This window comes from Trichechus manatus, unplaced genomic scaffold (genome assembly GCF_000243295.1).
Source record: "Trichechus manatus latirostris isolate Lorelei unplaced genomic scaffold, TriManLat1.0 scaffold00163, whole genome shotgun sequence".
Lineage (NCBI taxonomy): Eukaryota > Metazoa > Chordata > Mammalia > Sirenia > Trichechidae > Trichechus > Trichechus manatus.
The window spans coordinates 459,497-478,827 of NW_004444099.1; the positions used below are offsets into that span (position 1 = coordinate 459,497).

Genomic DNA, 19,331 nt, shown 5'->3' on the forward strand with positions numbered 1-19,331 from the left:
TTTAACGGGCAGGGCTCTGGCTGGGAAGAGAAGAGAAGCAAGGATTCCAGAGAGCTGGAGGAGGCAGCCTGGGCTGTGTGGGTTCATAAGGCTGGAGGGCACCAACTTAACTCCCAGCTCAAGATGATTCCAGGCACACACTTCTAGATGGAATTTATCATGATACTTTCTATATCAGGGGAGGGTATTGAGTACAAGATCTTTGACCAGTTTTTGGAAAAGGCACAGAAATGGCCATCTCTTACGTGACCTTCCATGAAATCTGGCACAGTGAAGGGCAATAATAAAAAGAGCACTGGGCTGGGAGGATGGAAGCTGCCAATGTGCTGTGTGTCCTCGGGCAAGCTGATCTCTTTATATGAAACATCTACAATAAAATGGCCGTTCTATTTGTTGCTGCTGTGTGCCTGACCCTGTGCTAAAACATGCTACATAAATGAACTTATTGAGTCTTTTCCACACTTTAAAAAAAAATTGCTCATACAAAAATTTATATATTGTTTTGTGACGTTAGTTGCAATCCCTACAATGTGACAGCACACTCCCCCTTTCAACCCCGGCTTCCCTGTCTCCATTCAACCAGTTCCCATCCCTTCCTGCTTTCTCATCCTGCCTCTGGACAGGAGCTGCACATTTGGTCTTGTGTATCTGATGGAACTAAGAAGCACACTCCTCACGTATTAGTTCTGTCTAATCTTTGTCTGAAGAGTGGACTTTGGGAATGGTTTTAGTTCTGGGTTAACAGAGCGTCCGGGGGCCATAGTTTTGGGGGTTCCTCCAGTCTCTGTCAGACCAGTAAGTCTGGTCTTTTTATGTGAATTTGAGTTCTGCTCCACACTTTTCTCCTGCTCCGTCTGGGACTCTCTGTTGTGTTCCCTGACAGGTCGGTCATTGGTGGTAGTCAGACACCATCTAGTTCTTCTGGTCTCAGGCTGGTGGAGTCTCTGGTTTATGTGGCCGTTTAGTCTCTTGGGCTAATGTTTTCCTGTGTCTTTGGTGTTCTTCATTCTCCTTTGCTCTGAGTGGGTTGGGACCAACTGATGCATGTTAGATGGCCGCTCACAATCTTTTAAGACCCCAGATGCCACTTACTAAAGTGGGAGGCAGAACATTTTCTTAATGAACTTTGTTATGCCAAATGACCTACATGTCCCCAGAAACTATGGTCCCCAGGCCCCAGCTCCAGTTACTCTGTCCCTCAAAGTGTTTGGATGTGTCCAGGAAACTTCTTAGCTTTTGCTTTCGTTCCACGCTTTTAAGGTAGGTATTAATATTTGCAGTAATAGGCGAAGGTATCTTGATCCTACCTCAAGGTTGTAGTTTGCATCAGTCCATTTCTTTCCAGATAAAGGTCCAAGCTCCCTACTTTTTCCCCGTGGACTAAAAACCAAACCGAACCATTTGCCATGGAGTTGACTCCAATTCATGGCGACCCCGTGTGTGTCAGAGTAGAACTGTGCTCCATAGGGTTTTCAACGGCTAATTTTTCAGAAGTAGATTGCCAGGCCTTTCTTTCGAGGTGCCTCTGAGTGGACTCAACTTCAGCCTTTTGGTTAGCAGCTGAGTGTGTTAAACATTTGCGCCACCAGGGACTCTACTCTCCTAAACTAGTCTCCCCAGTTTCACCCAGGCAGCCCCTTCACTCCCCCTATCCTTTCACCACAAAACAGAGTTCAGTCCTGTTGCCCTGCCTTAAACCCTTCAGTGGCATTCCATTGCCCTTGGTGTAACTGTGCACCATCTTCACCCTGGCTAAGAGGTCTGCATGACCCTGCCTGCCCTCCAGCTACGCTGTCCTCTGGCCATCTCTGTAAGGCTGCTGCCAGCTCTCTCCGGCCTCTGGGTCGTTGCACGCCCGGAGGACAGTTCCCTCTTCTGCGCCCAGAGCTGACTCCTCATTTTTGGAGAGACCCCAACTGGTGATACATTTTTGGGGGGGAGGGGGGCGGGTATATTTTTGTCTTGTTTTAATATCTGTCTTTCCCCAGGATATTATCTCGATGACAGCAGAAAGGGTCTGTTTTGTTCTGCATTTTATCCCCCAGCGCCCAGCACAGTGCTGGCAGACAGTAGGTGCTCAACTGGGTTTGATGTATTATTGTAGGTGTGAAGAAAGAAGGTTTAGGTAATCGGCCCTAGGCTCACGGCCGGTCCGGGGGGGAGCCTCACGCTCTAAGGGTCCTATAGCCCTAAAGGTGCCTCCCAGAAAGTCAGGCGGGAAGGCGTTTCTGAGCTCAGGGAGTATTGGGGCGAGGGGGATCATTTGATTCAAAGGTCGAAGCAGTTCGCTCGTGGTCAAAGTTAGTTTCCACCGGCCGGTCCCGGAGCGCCCTGCAGGCTGCAGTTTCCGAGAGGCCCACAGGGGGCGGCGCGATGAGTCATGCCGTGGAGGGAGCTTCGGGCACGCAGGCTGCCGTCCGCAAACGGCGGTGGCGCGGCGGAGGGAGCAGCCGGAAGGTGAGGCCGCGCTGGTGGACTAGGAGGGCTCAAGGGACCCCCTAGCGCGCTCAGACCAGGGACGGACGGGGACCCGAACAGGGGTGCCGGCGAGGGCGGCAGAGCTTGACAAGAGCGATAGTGTCGGGAAGTCGGCGCGTGGGAGTGTGGCTCTGGGAGGAGGATCGTCTAGGACGCACGGCCCAGACCTGCACCACCCACTGACCCCTAGAACAAACCCGGAGGCTTGCTCCCGGCAGAGTGCAGCCGCGGTCTGAGTTTCCTTTCCTCTCACTTGGAAGCTGCCCCGAGGAAACGTTCCAGCCCTCCCCACCCGCCCCACTAAATCTCTACTCAGTCTTCCCAACTAAGACGGGCTCTGGCGGGGAAGAGGAGAGACACGGCGGGTGTAACCCAGATCCAGGGTGCGCTCCGAGGTCGCCGCTAGGTAGGAGCTGCCGAGCGCCCCAGCTTGAAGCTTTGTTCCCTCAGCGCGCCGGTATCAGACGGCGGGTCTCTAGGAGGAAAATAATTGGGGCACACTGAGGTCCGCTCCCCCCTTCCACAAAGCCCCTAGGTTGCGCGGGGACAAAGACCAGCTGTCACTGGTTGGCGTACGGGTGAAGACCAGGACGCCGACAGCTGACCTGGAACTGCTTTTAGCGGGTGGTTTTGGGCGCTGTTCTTCCGGTCTACACTCCGCCTCCAACCAAAGTCCTTTTGACTCTTCGAGTTTATATTTACAGGGAAGGTGGGAGGGGAATGGTCACTTGGCGGCTGGAAGATCCTGGTGAGGTCCAGCGCCGGGCAGAGGGACTTAACAAGTTTTGGGACTCTGCAACATTTGTTCGGAGCCCTAGGGGCGCAGTTACGAGCTCGGCTGGTAACCAAAATGTCGGCAGTTGAATCCACCAGACGCACCTTGGAAACTCTATGGGGCAGTTCTACTCTGTCCTATAGAGTCGGTATGAGTCGGAATCTTTCAAAGAAAGCTAGTATATAAAATATCAAAGAGGTCTGCTCAGATGCTAGTGTGTGTGTGTGTGTGTGTGTGTGTGGCAAGGGGAGGCACGGCTTGAGAGCCCCAAGCTCTCAGACCCCCACCTGTCCCCTCCGCAGCACCTGAAGAGGAGTACCCCAAGGAACACTGTGTAACCACCTATGGAGTTCAGACCCATCTCATGGAGGAGCAGACTGAGGCCCAGCCGGGGCCTGGGACTTGCTCAGGACTACCCAGTGGTTTTTGTGATGGAGCTGGGCTGATTGGTATTTACTTCAGGGCCACCCTGGTCTTTATCTAGTGGGGAAAAAAGGAAGCTAGGGTCCAGGTGCAGGTGTGGGTGTATTAAGGGGACCACGAAGTGGCTGACCCTGAGGAGGATGTACTGATAGCTGGGGCCCGGGTTTTCAGTCCAGAAGTGTATGTGGCACCCCATTGTGCCTGTCCACCCAAGAGCTGCCCTCTCCGGGGTACAAAGGAGACAGACTTTGAGCGCTTTTCAGAAATTGGTCTTTCTGGATTACATTCAGTGTGTATTCTAGGGGCTGGTCCTCAGTGTCCAGTGAGGGAGGCCTCCCGTCCCTCTCCCTCCCCCAGGCAGGTAGGGGAGGCCCACGGTGCTATCTAGAAGGCCACTCTGGAAACACAGCAGTGAAGAGAGCCAGTGTTGAAATTCACCCTCGGCAGCGAGCAGTGATGATTTAAAAGCTGCGTGTGGTATTTTTAGTATCTATGAAGCAAGACTGGGGTGATGTGCTTGCTTTGATCAGAGCCCACATGGTTTCTTCTGTATGTCTTCTGAGCACTGGCCTCTCAACAACTTTGGCATAAATTTAACTTCATCATTTTTCGGTAGATTCTTCAAGGCCCTTGGTCTGTATTGTTAGCTCAGAGCTTCTACAGTCTCCATTCCGCTTATTGTGACTTGTGAAAGATCCTCCTGGGTTCAGTGTCCTTGGCAGAGAAAACAGGATTTACTGAGCAAATTAAAGTGTAAACCAGATTGTGTGCGTGTATGTGTTGGTGGTGGTGGTGATGGGGTGGGGGGCGGCGAGTAAAGTTAAAATTCTTCGGAGTTGCTGGACAGTTAGGGACGATCAGGCCTTCTTTTCAGCTGACCTTCCTGGATCTAGGCAGAGAGGATAATAGTTGAGGTTCTCTGTGCTTCCTCCCTGGGCTTGGATGGTCAGTTGAAAATCAGATGGTGTGTTTGGCAGTTTCTCAAAAAGTTAAACATAGAGTTTATGAGCCAGCAGTTTCACTCCTAGGTATGTATACCCAAATGTCCTTCAAGTGATGAATATGGTACGTCCATACAGTGCAATATTATTCAGCCATAAAAAGGAAGGAAATACTGAGACGTGCTGCAATATTATTTAGCCATAAAAAGGAATGAGGTACTGGGGCATGCTACAATATGGATGCACCTTGAAAATATTATGCTGAGTGAAATACTAAGTCAGACACAAGGCTGTATATTATATGGATTTATTTATAGGAAATGTCCAGAATAGGCAAATCCACAGAGACAGAAGGTAGATTAGTGGTTTCCAGGAGTTGGAGGGATGAGGGAATAGGGAGCGACTACTAATGGGGTTTCCTTTTGGGGTGATGAAAATGTTTGGAATTAGATAGTGGTGATTGTTGCACAACCTGGTAAATATACTAAAAACCACTCAAGTGTACACTATCAAATGGTGAATTTTATGGTATGTGAATTATAGCTCAGTTAAAAAAAATCAGATAGCATGAGGCTTTGCTTGTTTTTAAAGCTTTATTGTTTCTGTAAAAGTGTCACAAACTCATTTAAAAAATTCAAACAGTACAAAAAAGCTCAAAGAATAAAATACAAATATTACTTGGTGACCACTTTAGCATTTTGGTTCATAGTGCAGGTCAAGTTAGACTGTTGAGGAATGAACTTGGAATGAAAGAAGTTACTGAACTTCTTCCCAAAGTGGGGAGGAAAGCCCATGCCTATTAAGTCTGAAGCTATGTGCCAGAGCCCAGTGTGTGCTAGCTAGTGTAATGATTACATGACGTGTGTATGTGTAGTTAGTGTTTGTGTCTGATTGGCTATAAGTGGGATTAGGCTCTACATGCTGCTCTGATGCCTGACCTTTTCATAGATAAACTATTCATGTAAAAAAGAAATCATCCAAGAGAGGAGAAAAGAAAACCATCCATCCTTTATAAATTAATGGCTACAGAATATTCCATTGTATGGGTGTATCTTTTTATCCTGTTGTCTCCTATGGATGGACGTTGAGGTTGTTTACCCAACACTACTATGTTTTCACATATAATTCCATTCCATACACTTTTTAAAAAAAAAATTGTTGAAAATACACACAGCAGAACATACACCAATTCAACAATTTCTACGTGTACAATGCAGTGACATTGATTACATTCTTCAAATTGTGCAGCCATTCTCACCCTCCTTTTTCATTTTGTTTCTCCCTTATTGATGTAAATTCACTTCCTTCTAAGCTTTCTGTCCAACCTTTTGAGTTGCTGTTCATAATTTGATCCCATATAGTAAGTTTTTTAAAAGAGCGCAAAGCTCATGGCAGGTATTCTTCACTAGTTAAGCTAGACCGTTGTTAGGTTTAAGGAAGGCTTCAGGGGATATTTTTGATTTATGATTTCAGGGTTAAAGATTATCTCTGGGCAGTAGTTTCGGGGGTTTATCCAGCCTCAATGGCTCCAGAAAGTCTGGATTCCATGAGAACTGAAAATCTGTTCCACATTTTTTCCTCTTTTGATCAAAGATTCTTCTACAGAATCTTTGATCAAAACATTGAGTAATGGTAGCCGGGCTCCATCCATTTCTTCTGGCCACACACACTTTTTAAGCACCTATAGGGTGTGTGGCTGGGAGTGCAGGTCCATGGCTTAAGCTCACAGTTTGGGACTCTGGCTGAGCAGAGGGGAGTCCAGCTGTCCTTGGAGGCTAGGCAAGAATGGCATTGGAGAGCTGCCCGCACAGCCAAGGGAGAGATGATGTGCGAATATTGGGCGAGGGAAGCTGCTGATGAGGAAGGGTGGACTTTGGCTGGAGAATTGCTGGCTTCTGCACACCCTACCTGAGGGTGTCATAGGTCAGTAGAGGAGAGAGAAGAGCAGATTCCAAGGAGAGGCCTCAGGCAGCTCGGTGTGTAAAGCTACCTCCCCTCTCCTGGCTCTGCCTCTGCAGCCCCCACATGGGCCTGGGTGCCCTCAGGCCTCAGACCCAACACATGCCTGCCTTCACTGAGAGGCGCTCCTAGTTGGGTGAGGGAAGAGTTTGTCCTATGGGAGAGTCAGGTCATGATCCTGGGGGGCTGGGTCAACCCACTGCCCATCAAGCCTGCCCAGGGGTCTTTGGGCTTTCTCTCTTCCCAGGAAAGGGCTTGTCTGCCCACCTGGTCTTCAGAGCTGGCGGGTGTGTAGGCCTAAATGCTGCCCTGGGGTGATGTCTGTGCTGGCCTCTCTCACCTGCCCTCCTGCCCTCCCCACCTTTCTGCCCCCGTTCCCCGCATTTTTCCCACCCCTTCCCTCCTTGCCACTGGGCCTCTGGTCTCAGCTGTTTTGTCTGCTGAGAAGCCCCTGACCCCAGGTCACTTCATTTTCAAGCTTCCCTTAGCAGTCCAGTGTGACCTGACCCACAGTGGAGCCCTGATCTTGAGCTGTGTAAACCCCTCTCAGGGCCTGTACCCAGCCAGTGGGGCTCTCTGTGTATTTTCTTGACTCCCTCACCGCTGCCAGCTTGAAGGGGTTGTGCTGAAGGGGCAGGCAAATGCCCCCCTCCCACAGCCCGCCTCATCACCTCCCATGCTCCCAGGCCCTGCTCAGCCCCTGGTGTCCACTCTCCTGACCTCTGGTCAGGCCTCTGGGCTCTCCTGGGTCCTGTCCCCCAGGAGATAGTCCTTGTGGCCCCGTTGGCAGGTTCAGCCTGGCAGACACTCGGGATCAGCTCTGGACAATCCTATTGAGGGCCTGCAACAGTGAAGGTGACACTGCCTGCTGGGGTATTTGTCAGTCCCAGCCTTGCTGAGGGCTCAGTTTCCTCATCTGTAAAATGGGTGGAATGCACAAGCCTCAGTGCATTGGAGGCCACACAGGTGATGTAGGAAGGAAGGCCTCTGTATACTGCCCCCCCCCTCCGTTCAGGTCAGCTGGAATGTGCTCCCCATTGTGCCTTTTGGCAGCTTCCTGTCCTTCAAGGCTGACGTCAGAGTCCGCGTCCTCCTGCCATGACACCCACTTCTGTCCCCCGAGTGACCTCCCCTACTTCACTGAAGCCCACAGCTGCTGCTTGGGGCTGTCTCATGTTTTCCGTGTAGTGAGCTTTGTTTCTTTCCTTACCGGCTCTCCCTGCCGCTGGTTCACCCCTGCCTCTGCTTGGGGCCTGGCACAGGCCCCCAGCCAGCCTTCCCCAACAGGCCAGTTACCCTGAGCCAGCATCCCCCAACACCCCCCAGCTGCTCTAGGATCTCACCTGTGGTCAGGATGGCTTCTTAACTGGCAGGCGGCCCCTCTGCACCTGAGTGCCCTCTGCCTTCTGCAGCCACACCCTAATGTCCTTTAGGGCTATGCTGGGCTGGAAACCAGGCTCCTGGTGGCAGCCCCAGGCCAGCCCCTTGGCAGATTGGGGTACAGCAGAGGACCCAGTCCCTAAGTTCAGGCTGCCTGGGGAGCCTAGGCAAACTTGGCTCCCTTGTACTTTTACGTCTGCCCAGTGGTTCCGCACAGTTCTTTCCTCAGCCTCATGTCCTCTGGCTTCGCTCAGAGCCGAGGGTTCTTGAAGTTTTGCTCCGTAGAAACTCAACCAACGTTCTTAGTTGGCTGGGAACTGGTCAGGCTGCCAGCTGACCCGAGCTTGGGGTGCCTTGAGCCGCCCCTCCACCCTCTGCAGACTACCATCAGATGACTGCGCCCCAGCCCCGGGGTGGAGCAGGACCTTGCTCCCACCTCTCACCTTGAAGCCTGCCCTGATCCTTGCCTCTCCTCACCCTCTCGCTGACCAGCAGACGTGCCTTCATGTCCATAACTAGCACTGTTTCTTCCCCCAGCAGATGTTTCTTCCTGCCCCTTATCTCGTGGGGGTGCCCCCCCCCCACAGTGCCTTGTCCCCGTCCCCGTGTGCATATGCAGTCCCAGGAATGCAGCAGTGACCTCCCTGCAGCCCCCTTCTCCCCCACCGCCACCGCCTTCGATCATACCACACCCTCTTTTGCAGGATGATTGTAATAACCTGCTAATTGATCTCCATAGAGCCAGCTCACACTGGTGACTTCAGGGCTGGGCAGAATCTGGGGCAAGATTTGGCTCGGGCAGTGTTTGAAGAATTTGTTTGTGTTCCTTTAGACTGGGGCATCTGCGCTTTAGTTCTCCACAGGTGTGGTGCCAGTTCTTGTGATTGTACACCTGCTCAGCTGTCCCACATTTACATGACCCACCTGTCGGGTTCTCCAGAGAAGTAAAACCAGTAGGACCCCCCCCGCCCACCCACCCCCCGACAGACACACGTACACACACACACACTCTCTCTCTCGAGATTTATTTTAAGGTATTGGCTTATTCGATGGTAGGGCAAGTCTGAAATCTGTAGGCAGGCAGCAGGCTGGAAACTCAGTTGGCATTAAGGCTGCAGTCTTGAGACAGAACTTCTCCAGAAAACTCCAGTTTTTGCTCTTAAGGCCTTCGACTGATTGGATGAGGCCCATCGACATTATGGAGGGTCATCTCCTTTACTTAAAGTCAGCTGATTGTAGATGTTACTTAGCCACATCTACAGAATACCTTCACAGCAACACCTAGATTAGAGTTTGATTAAGTAACTGAGTACCATAGCCTAGCCAAGGAGCCCTGGTGGTGCAACAGTTAAGTGCTTGGCTACTAACTGAAAGGTCGGCAGTTTGAATCCACCAGCAGCTGTGTGGGAGAGAAGACCTGGCGATCTGCTCCCTAGGAAACCCTATGGGATTGTTCTACTGTGTCCTGTAGGGCTGCTGTGAGTCAGAATTGACTCACTGGCACACAACAACAACGATACAGCCTAGCCAAGTTGACACATAAAACGAACCACCACAACCTGATCTTTTGAGTGTGCACTCTCCGCCTTTATCAGGGCAGAGACCATATATCTGCCTGTCTTTCTGACTGTAGGATCTGTAGCATAGAGCATGTCAGAGGGTAGAAACTCTGTAAATGTTTGTTGTTGAGTAAATGTTATTCACCTCTTTAAAAGTCTTCGATGAAGTATATTAAGTGAAAAAGAAAAAGCACAGAACAGTTTGTTTAATATGTGCAAAAAATAATCATGATTGAAGGAGCACAGAATATTTCTGGAAGGATTCATAAGAAATTGGTAACAGTGGGTGCCTCTGGAGAACTTCCCCTGGGTGGTGTGGAAATAGGATCCCTTGTTCCTTCTGAATTTAATTCAGATTTTACAAAATTGAAATTTCATTAATAAACGATTATATAATTTAAAAAGGCCAAGCCTTGGCATTCGAAGCCTTTCTTGTTGTGGGTCCACCCCTCCCCTCCCAGCCCTCTCTGTCCCCGCTGACTCTGATGTGGTCTCCCCTACTGTCTCAGCAGTCCCTGGTTCAAGATGGGGTCCCAGGTCTCAGTGGATGTGGGATCAATGCACGTGGTGATCGTGGGTGGGGGCTTCGGCGGAATAGCAGCTGCCAGTCAGCTCCAAGCACTCAACGTTCCCTTCACGCTTGTGGACATGAAGGACTCCTTCCACCACAACGTGGCAGCCCTCCGGGCCTCCGTGGAGAGTGGTAATGTTTTCCCTTTCTAGGCCTTTCTTTGGGAGAGTGGTCTTGTCCTGGTCCATGGGGTGTGATTTCATGGGCTGGGAACAGTTTTCTCTACTAAAATTGCACCATTAGGCAAATTCCAGAGAATCTTGAGGTCACTACCCTCTAAGAAGCCACCATAAAGAGGCCCCAGAGGTAAACTTGAGCTTCTCTGAGGGCTTAAGGCCCAGGCTGGCACTTTAGGGGGAGGGGTGGCAGCTGATTGGCCCAGGGCACACCCATTGACATGTAGCGGAGGAAAGGTTCTGGCTGTTCTGGCTTCCGCTAGGCAGCCCCAGATCTGCACTGTGACCTTTTCTGTGTCTATCTCCCAGGGTTTGCCAAGAAGACATTCATTTCCTACTCAGAGACCTTCAAGGACAATTTCCGGCAGGCCATGGTGGTCGGGATAGACCTGAAGAATCAGATGGTGCAGCTGAAGGGCGGTGAGGTAAGCACCACGGGAGGCTGACGGGTCCACCGGCTGGCCTCAGGGCTTCTAGAGGACACGCTGCTGGTTGTTCAGGAGAGAGACAGAGTCATCTGTGACCCCAGGCCCAAGCCCGGGGCTAGGCAGATTGCAGATTCTCCATAAACAAAGACTTGACCACAGCAGCCACAACAATGTGGTGGCAGATATTTCATGAGCCTTTCCTGTGTGCCATGCACTGTTCTAAACCTTTATATACATTTCATTTAGCGTTCACCATGACTATGAGGTAGGTGTGTAACCTCATTTTACTGAGAGGTTGAACAGCTTAGCCAAGGTCACATAGCTGGTAAGAGACTAAGCCAGGATTTGAACCCAGGCAGTTTCACCCCAGAGCTTAGGCTCTAAAAGCCACTGTCCTGGACCAGCACCAGGCCTGACCAGCCCAGAGGCTTCCTCCTCACTGTCTAGGATCAAATGTTAGATGATGGCCAAACCTGTGTGATCTCACATCCCCTGGACTGTAGGCTGATGGCGGCAGAGGTTTTTCTTCATACATGTTTGTATTTATTGCCCCCGGCATATGGCACCAAACCAAAACCAAACCCACTGCTGTTGAGTTGATTATGACTCATGACGACCCCATGTGTTACAGAGTAGAACTGTAGCCCCATTGGGTTTTCTTGGCTGTGATCTTTATGGCAGCAGATTGCCAGGCCTTTCTTCCACAGCACCGCTGGGTGGGTTCCAACCGCCAAACTTTAGGTTAGAAGTTGAGTGCAAAACATTTGCGCCACTGAGGGACCCTGTGTATGGCACAGGGCCTGGTGCATCCTACTTCAACTGACTGGAACGTCATCAGTGAGCTACCACCAACCCACACACCCCACTGAGAGTCAACTCCAGGCCCGGCCCCTGACTGCATTCAGAGCTAAGGGGAATTGAAAAAGAGGAGATAATTCCTCCCCTTAATGAGTATGCAATTTAGTGTGAATCCATCCTCCTTGAATTTAATTTTCCGGCCGGACAGTCTCCTGGCTGAAAAGTTTCCTGAGAGTCTCCTGTCATGTGGTTTCCGGCCTGCGTCTCAGAGCCCTGAGTGGCGGTGTCTGGGAATGCTTCTCAGGCCTCCAGGGGACGTAGGGGCTGAGTCGATCAAGAACCTCCTGCCCCCTCTATTGGAACAGCTCTGTTTTGATCAGCTTTCTGTATTTCAACTCCAAACAAGATTTCTTTTTTGAGGGGGAGGGAAGTGTTGGGGGCAGGTGGGGGGAAAGGTTCTTCTAAAATATCCAGGAGATTCTAAACTAACTCCACTTTGGGAGCTAGAATCCTGCTTATTCCCAGCAAGCTGTTTGCATTTCCTGCTTCCCTGCGTCTGGCTGTGGGGAGCTCACCCTCCCTGTTTGTGTGGAATGGTTCTGGTCACTCAGGAGTCCTCCCATGCAGGAGCTATGATCCGCTCCCTTAGGGAGTTCCCAGGTTGCAGTGGCATCCCTTGGCCTAACCAATTGGGCAGTTTTACTCCCCTCAAACCCAGAGCTGCCCCAGTGTGCCCAGAGCGGCCGCTTCCGCCTGGTGCTCCTTGACTGGTGGGGGGCTGGTTTGGGGGCAGAAGCCCAGGCCTTCCTTGCCCTGTCCTACCCTCACCTTTCTTCTCCTTGTCCTTGTAGGCTCTGCCCTTCTCACATCTTATCCTGGCCACAGGCAGCACTGGGCCCTTCCCCGGCAAGTTTAACCAGGTCTCCAGCCAGGAGGCCGCCATCCAGGCCTACGAGGACCTAGTGAAGCAGGTGAGCTGGCCAGCTGACTAGGGGTGGGGGCAGACCAGGTGGGCCCCCTGGGAGAGCGGGAAAGCTGGGAGAGGCAGGCAGCTGTGGTGACAGCAGTTATGAGGAAGAGACTTCCTGTAAGAGGACCCTTGGACCTGTCATCAGAGCCTGGAAATGAGTCCCCAGAGCCACTCATGTTGCTGATAGGCTGTCCCCATCCCAGACTCGTCTCTCTTGGGGATTTTCATGTGCACAGTACCTCCCGTGTGAGCAGGGTTGTGTTTTTAGAACAGGCTGGTATCTCTGATCTCAGTCAGTTTCCAGCAGTCCTGAGAGGTAGGTGGGGCAGGGTCTGCTGTCACCATTTAACAGGTGAGGAATGGCTACCCAGAAGAAGATCCCAAGGTGCGTGCTGTTAAGGGGTGACGGCTAAGTCTCTCTGCAAAGCTTCTGAGAGGCCCAGAGAGCCTTGGTGCAGTGATGAGCAGACATTAGTGTGGAGGTGAGGAACCTGGCTTTGGACTCAGACCTGGGTCGTGCCTGTCTGTAAGGTGGGCTAGTAAGAAAATCTTCACATGGGGCGGTTGTGAGGATTGAGTAGGAAGATTCAGGGGAAATACCTCACATATGCCTAGCCCTGAGGAAGCACTCAGATTTGGAGCCTGCATTTGGAAAGGGAGTTGTGTGTTCTCTGCTCTTGTTTGGCCAAGGAACCCACAACCCAGGCTGACCCACGAAGCAGGGGGTGGGTTTGTGGGCGTGTTTGACATTTCCTTCTCCTTGCCCAGGTCCAGAGCTCACTGTTCATCGTGGTGGTGGGAGGAGGCTCTGCAGGAGTGGAGATGGCAGCAGAGATTAAAACAGAGTATCCCCAGAAAGAGGTGGGGGCGACGGGCCTTGGCCTTGAACTCTAAGTGGTTGGCTTCTTTCTACCTCATCTTCACTTTCTAATGAACCTCAGGAGCTTGCTCAGGGCCCGGGAGGCGGGAGGCCCGTTGACATAATGTGGAGTGTGTTTGTCCAGTCTGCTCTCTCTCTACACTGGGGAATTCCCTAAAGTGTGATTCCGCAGGGAATTTTTCTGGGAGACCCAGGAACCCCCTGCATCTGAAGTGCACGTAGAGAACCAAGCAGCTCTGGGTGTAGCCTAGTTCAGTGAGAGGTCCTGCCCTCTGTGCTCCAGCTGGAGGATAAAGTTCAGGGAGATACCCAGAGGCAAGCAGGCATAAAGAACAAAGACATGCTTATAATTCCCTATCCCCTTCAGTGAGGTCCCTTGGTGGTGCAAATGATTTGTCCTTGAATACTAACGAAAAGGTTGGTGGTTTGAACCCACCCAGCAGTGCTGCAGAAGAAAGGTCTGGCAATCTGCTTTCATAAAGATCGTTATCGTTAGGTGCCTTTGAGTTGATTTTGGGCGACCCTATGTGACAGAGTAGAACTGCCCATAGGGTTTTCTAGGCTGTAATCTTTACAGGAGTAGATCTCCAGGTCTTTCTCCTGTGGAGCTGCTGGGTAGGTTTGATCTGCCGATTTTCAGTTAACAGCTGAGTGCTTAACCATTGCGCTACCAGGGCATTACAGCCAAGAAAACCCATTGGAACAGTTCTCTTCTGTAATGCATGAGGTTGCCGTGAGGAACAGTTCTCTGTAATACATGAGGTTGCCATGAGTTGGAATCGACTTTGTAGTAGATACAGTATCTGATTACTTCTCCTTGCTGACCACCAGCCTGGACAAAGACACCCTCAGTTGGTTATTTTTCTGGGGCAGGCTCTGGCCTTTTTGGTCTTTTTGTTCTATAGCCTCGGACTGTAGCCCTTGCTCTGGAGCCACACCGTGGTCCCCACACCGTGGAAATATGGAGAGCCTGCAGTCAGCCCCTTGAGCGCTCATGCTAGGGAAGGGCTGGCCGGTACTGCCTCCTGCCCACAGAGGGTGCCATGGGCCTGTCCTGGTCCCTTCTAACACTGGAGGGATGGAGAACCTGCCTGGCACCCCTGGAGGGAAAGAGAAAATCCTGGCCTAGTGGTAAGGCTTGGCCGAGGGCTGAGTGACGATCAGTAATTATGGAGCCTCTAGGCAGGAGCTAAGAGGCCTCTAGGCTCGGCTGCTAACTGAAAGGTTGGTGGTTCAAACCCACCAGCCGCTCCATGGAGAAAGATGTGGCAGTCTGCCTCTGTAAAGATTTACAGCCTTGGAAACCCTATGGGGCGGTTTTACTCTGTCCCATAGGGTTGCTATGAGTTGGAATCTACTTGATGGCAACGGATTTTTTTTAGGCAAGAGTTTGCTCGCAGTTGATGCCAGATCAGCTTCTGGGGGCTCCACGGAGCCTGTGGATGGTTCTTTTCCTCTACGGAACGGAAGGTTGGTTTTGAAACGAAAAATCAGTAGGGGCTGATTTAATTATGTGACTTGTCTGATAATTGGTTGGAAATTATTATGAGTGATTGATATAATTAAGTTTATTCATTTTGATTTATGGGCTTAAAGACCAGTCTGAAGCAGTGTATAATTTCAAGTAACTCAGTATACTTTCTATATGCTTATAATTAATAGACTAATAAGATCGATAGTAAACCAAAACCAAACCCGTTGCTGTTGAGTGAATTCTGGCTCATAGTGACCCTATAGGACAGAGTAGAACAGCCTCATAGGGTTTCCAAGGCTGTAAATCTTCATGGAAGCAGACTGCCACATCTCTCTCCTGTGGAGCAGCTGGTGAGTTCGAACTACCGACCTTGTGGTTAGCAGCTGAGCGCTTAACCACTGTGCCACCAGGGCTCCTTAGATCAATAGTAGCCAACCTTTACTGAGAACTTAATGTGTGCTGAGTTACGAGCTTTATACATGTTTTGTCATTACGAAGTACTTATGAGTGGGACTGTGCTCCCTGTTTTACAGGGATGTAACTGAGGCTTTGGGAGTTTCTGACTGAGTACCAGAGGAGGGATTTCAATCCAGGCAGCCTGATTCCAAAGCCCAAGCTTTGCACGTTATTCCAGGCTGCCTCCCACTTCCCTGTGCTGACCCAGACAGCCAGTAGAGACATGTCTGGAGATGCTAATTTTAGAACCAGCTTTAATGTTAACGTCAGCCCGATTTGTATTTAGAATGTCAGTGGCTTGTATATAAATTGTTTAGTGATAAGTGCCCAAGGATGCTTGAAAATAATTTTCCAAGTGGCCACAGGTATGGGTTGTAGAGCATTGGCATTTTGGTGGTCTTCTGGCTCTGGGGTGGCAGGATAGAGCCGAAAATCCCAGACTAGGCATTGGAAGACGTGGGCTCACCACTACTTGTCTCTAGCATTGGGCAAGTTTCTTCTCTGGGGCCTTAGTTTCCTCATCTGTAAACTGGAGGTGGGGCAGGGGAGGTGGGCTGATGTGTTTTGCAGCCTCTGCATATAACCCAGTGACTCTTTCCCAGTCCTTGTGCTTGTTTTGTCCCAGGTCACTCTCATTCACTCCCAAGCAGTCCTTGCTGACAAGGAGCTCCTGCCTTGTGTCCGGCAGGAAGTGAAGGAGATCCTTCTCCGGAAAGGCGTGCAGCTGCTGCTGAGTAGGTGCATCTTCACCTCCCTCCCTGCCCCTCTCTCTGGCCTGGTGAGATTTGGCTCCACAGATTGGTCACTGCTTTCAGCTTGAGGGTGTCGTGGTCAACCCCAGGATCTTGGTTTTCTACTGTATCCTGGGGTTGAGCATGAAGCACCTCAGAAACCATCTTGAGCATTGTCTTAGTTACCTAGTGCTCTGTAACAAAAGATACCACAAGTGGGTGGCTTTAAAGAACTGAAATTTATTTTCTCACAGTTTTGGAGGCTAAAAGTCCAAACCAGGGTCTTGGCCATGTCAATTCCTTCTGTGAGCCTCTCTCCTATTTTCTGGTGTCTGCTCGCAATCTTTCGTGTTCCTTTGTTTGTAGACGCATCCTCCCTTGGCGTCTCTCTTCTCCAGTATGTGTCCCCGTGTCTGTTCTGCTTTTTTTATAACTCAGAAGTGATTAGGTTTAGGACCCCCCCTACTTGGGCATGATACCATTAACATAACCAAAGAAAACCCTTATTTCCAAGCAGTGTCATATTCACAGGTACAGGGGCCAGGACTTCGATACACATTTTTAGGGGACACAGTTCAATCCATAACAAGCATCAAAGTCTGGCAGCAATTTCCTGGCTATCGATTTGTATGCACTGCAGTAGATGGTGGGATGCTTATTTTTTAAATGATTTAAAAAACGCACCTAAAGGATTTGACCTGGTCCAAATTCCCTGAGGGCACAAATTGCTGGGCTGAGGGCTGTGGGGACCATGGTCTTGGGGAACATCTAGCTTAATTGGCATAACATAGTTTATAAAGAAAATGTTCTACATTCTACCTTGGTGAGTAGTGTCTGGGGTCTTAAAAGCATGTGAGCAGCCATCTAAGATACTCCACTGGTCTCACCCCTTTGAGAGCAGGGGAGAATAAAGAAAACAAGATACAAGGGAAAGATTAGTCCAAAGGACTAATGGACCACAACTACCATGGCCACCACCAGGCTGAGTCCAGTATATCTAGATGGTACCCAGCTACCACCACTGACTGCTCTGACAGGGATCACAACAGAGGGTCCTGGACAGAGCTGGAGAAAAATGTAGAACAAAATTCTAACTCACAAAAAAAGACCAGACTTACTGGCCTGACAGAGACTGGAGAAACTCCAAGAGTATGGCCCCCGGATACCCTTTTAGCTTAGTAATGAAGTCACTCCTGAGGTTCACCGTTCAGCCAAAGATTAGACAGCCCCATAAAACAAAAAGAGACTAATGGGGCACAACAGCCCAGGGACAAGGACTAGAAGGCAGGAGGGGATAGGAAAGCTGGTAATAAGGAACCCAAGGTCGAGAAGGGAGAGTGTTGACATGTCATGGGGTTGTTAACCAGTGTCATAAAACAGTATGTGTACTGTTTAATGAGAAACTATTTATTCTGTAAACCTTCTTCTAAAGTACAATAAAAAAAAAAAAGGAATTCGACCTGAATTATGTTGTCTCTGTGGTAGAGGCAATAGATTTAATGGTTTATATTTTTAGGGTGGTGAGGAATGTGACATTTGTCCAGAGCAAGGGGGCAGAGAACCACCCAGCATTTTAGAGTGGGGCGCTAATCCTGATGAAGTGACCCACACTTCACCACACTGGGCCTGAGCCTCCTCATTTTTAACAGGGCAGGAGTTGAGGTGTTTGATCTGAGATGTCCATCATGGCTCCCAGCCTCCTTTTGGTACCTGGTTGTGTAATACTGTTACCATCTTTACTTTCAGGCAGCTAGTGTCGTAAGTTGGCTTCTCTGACTGTTCTTGCTTTCAGCTTTGTCATTGGTGTACTTGGAACTCTTGTCCTGCCTAGTTTGGATGGTATAGTTGTCAGCCAGAGAGGTGTATTTGAGGTCTTGTTTTGAATAGCTTTTCCCAGAACTTCTTGGGAAACTCAGACTCACTTCCCCAAATTCTTCTTAGAACTTTCCTCCAACTGGGTCCCTCGGGGCCAGATGTCCAGCATGCGCTTCTCGGGGCAGGAGAGTGGACTAGGGGAGGGGCATGGTGGGAGGAGAGGAATGGAGTAATGTCCCAGTTGGGCCATGGGGTGTAGCCTTCCCCAGGCTCAATCTTGGTGTGGGCCTGGCCTTGGTGCAGTGCCCACCCTCTGCTGGGCTCCTAGTCATGGAACTCCCCTGCCCACGTGACAGGTGAGCGGGTGAGCAACCTGGAGGAACTGCCTGTCAATGTGTGCCGAGATTACATCAAAGTGCAGACAGACAAAGGCACGGAGGTGGCCACCAACCTGGTGATCCTCTGTAGCGGGATCAAGATCAACAGCTCCGCCTACCGCAGTGCATTTGGTAAGCAGGAGGCCAAGCAATGGCCTATTCCCCAGGCTGCCTCCTCTCTCTTCAGCGGGCGAGTCTGAGGGGAAAAATCCCTGCCTGCAGTCCTTTCTGGGAATCACCACTGCCCTGCCTTTTCACCTTTCATCCCAACAGCTCATTTGGTCTCTTCTGAATGCCAGCATCAGACTTTAAATTCAGGTTTGCGTCGACCCTTGCTATGCTATCCTCAGCTGTGGAACGGTGGCCCAAGTGACCGCAATCTTCCAAAATTCAGGCCCGCCCCCTAGTGGTCAGAGATGGGAACAGGTTTCAGAGAGATGAGAAACATCCCTTTGTTTTGTTGCTTACACGGATGCAAAGGTAATTCCGGATCAGGCCTGCTGACTGGATCAGGTATGCTGCTCTCCCGAAACCCTGACCCAAACATTTGACTGCTTGAGCTTGGAACAACTGTTTGGGGAGTGGGGCCAATAATACGGACTCATGTTCTTTAAGCTCGATATTTAACTGTTTAGCTAGCTGGAGGTGGGGGCAGGTCAGCAGGAGTGGATGACCAAGTCAGCAAGGTAAGCATGGGTTTACTTGTGCTTACTTACTAATCTGCAATGCACTACAGATTAGTAAGTAAGCACAAGTAAGCCTGTGCTTACCTTGCTTGCTGGCTCATCTGCCCCTGTCAGGGATTGTAAATTTGAAAAGAGGCTTTGATTCTGTAGGAAGGTTCTGTGGGGTTGGGAGAGAGACAGATACCAGCCATACTTAGAAGCAGAATCTTTGGTGTGGTGAAAAAAATGTGAAATTGTTCACTACAGATGAATCTGCCCCTGGGCAGGTGGGCTGATGTGTTTTGGAGCCTCCGTGTGTGAGCTGGAGACTCAGTGGCTCCTTCTCAGGCCCTGTGGTTGCTTTGTGTTCCCAGGTCCCCATTACTTAAGGGTACCCTTCCCCAACAAGGAGCTCCTGCCTTGGGTCTGGCAGGAAGTAATTATACAATCCCAGAAGACGGAAGCTAGTCCCCCC

General features: G+C 50.4%; 1 protein-coding gene across 2 annotated transcripts in view; it reads left to right on the forward strand.

Moving 5' to 3' along the window:
- Positions 1-2,437: 2,437 nt before the first annotated feature.
- Positions 2,438-19,331, forward strand: part of AIFM2 (apoptosis inducing factor mitochondria associated 2) — a 20,884-nt gene continuing 3,990 nt past the window's right edge. For both annotated transcript variants that reach the window (XM_004386375.2, XM_023740724.1), the window contains exons 1-7: positions 2,438-2,457; positions 10,025-10,218; positions 10,572-10,687; positions 12,340-12,459; positions 13,227-13,319; positions 15,894-16,002; positions 18,171-18,323. In XM_004386375.2, the coding sequence (XP_004386432.1) occupies positions 10,041-10,218; positions 10,572-10,687; positions 12,340-12,459; positions 13,227-13,319; positions 15,894-16,002; positions 18,171-18,323 (769 nt within the window). In that variant the 5' untranslated portion in view covers positions 2,438-2,457; positions 10,025-10,040. The remainder of the gene's footprint in view (positions 2,458-10,024; positions 10,219-10,571; positions 10,688-12,339; positions 12,460-13,226; positions 13,320-15,893; positions 16,003-18,170; positions 18,324-19,331) is intronic.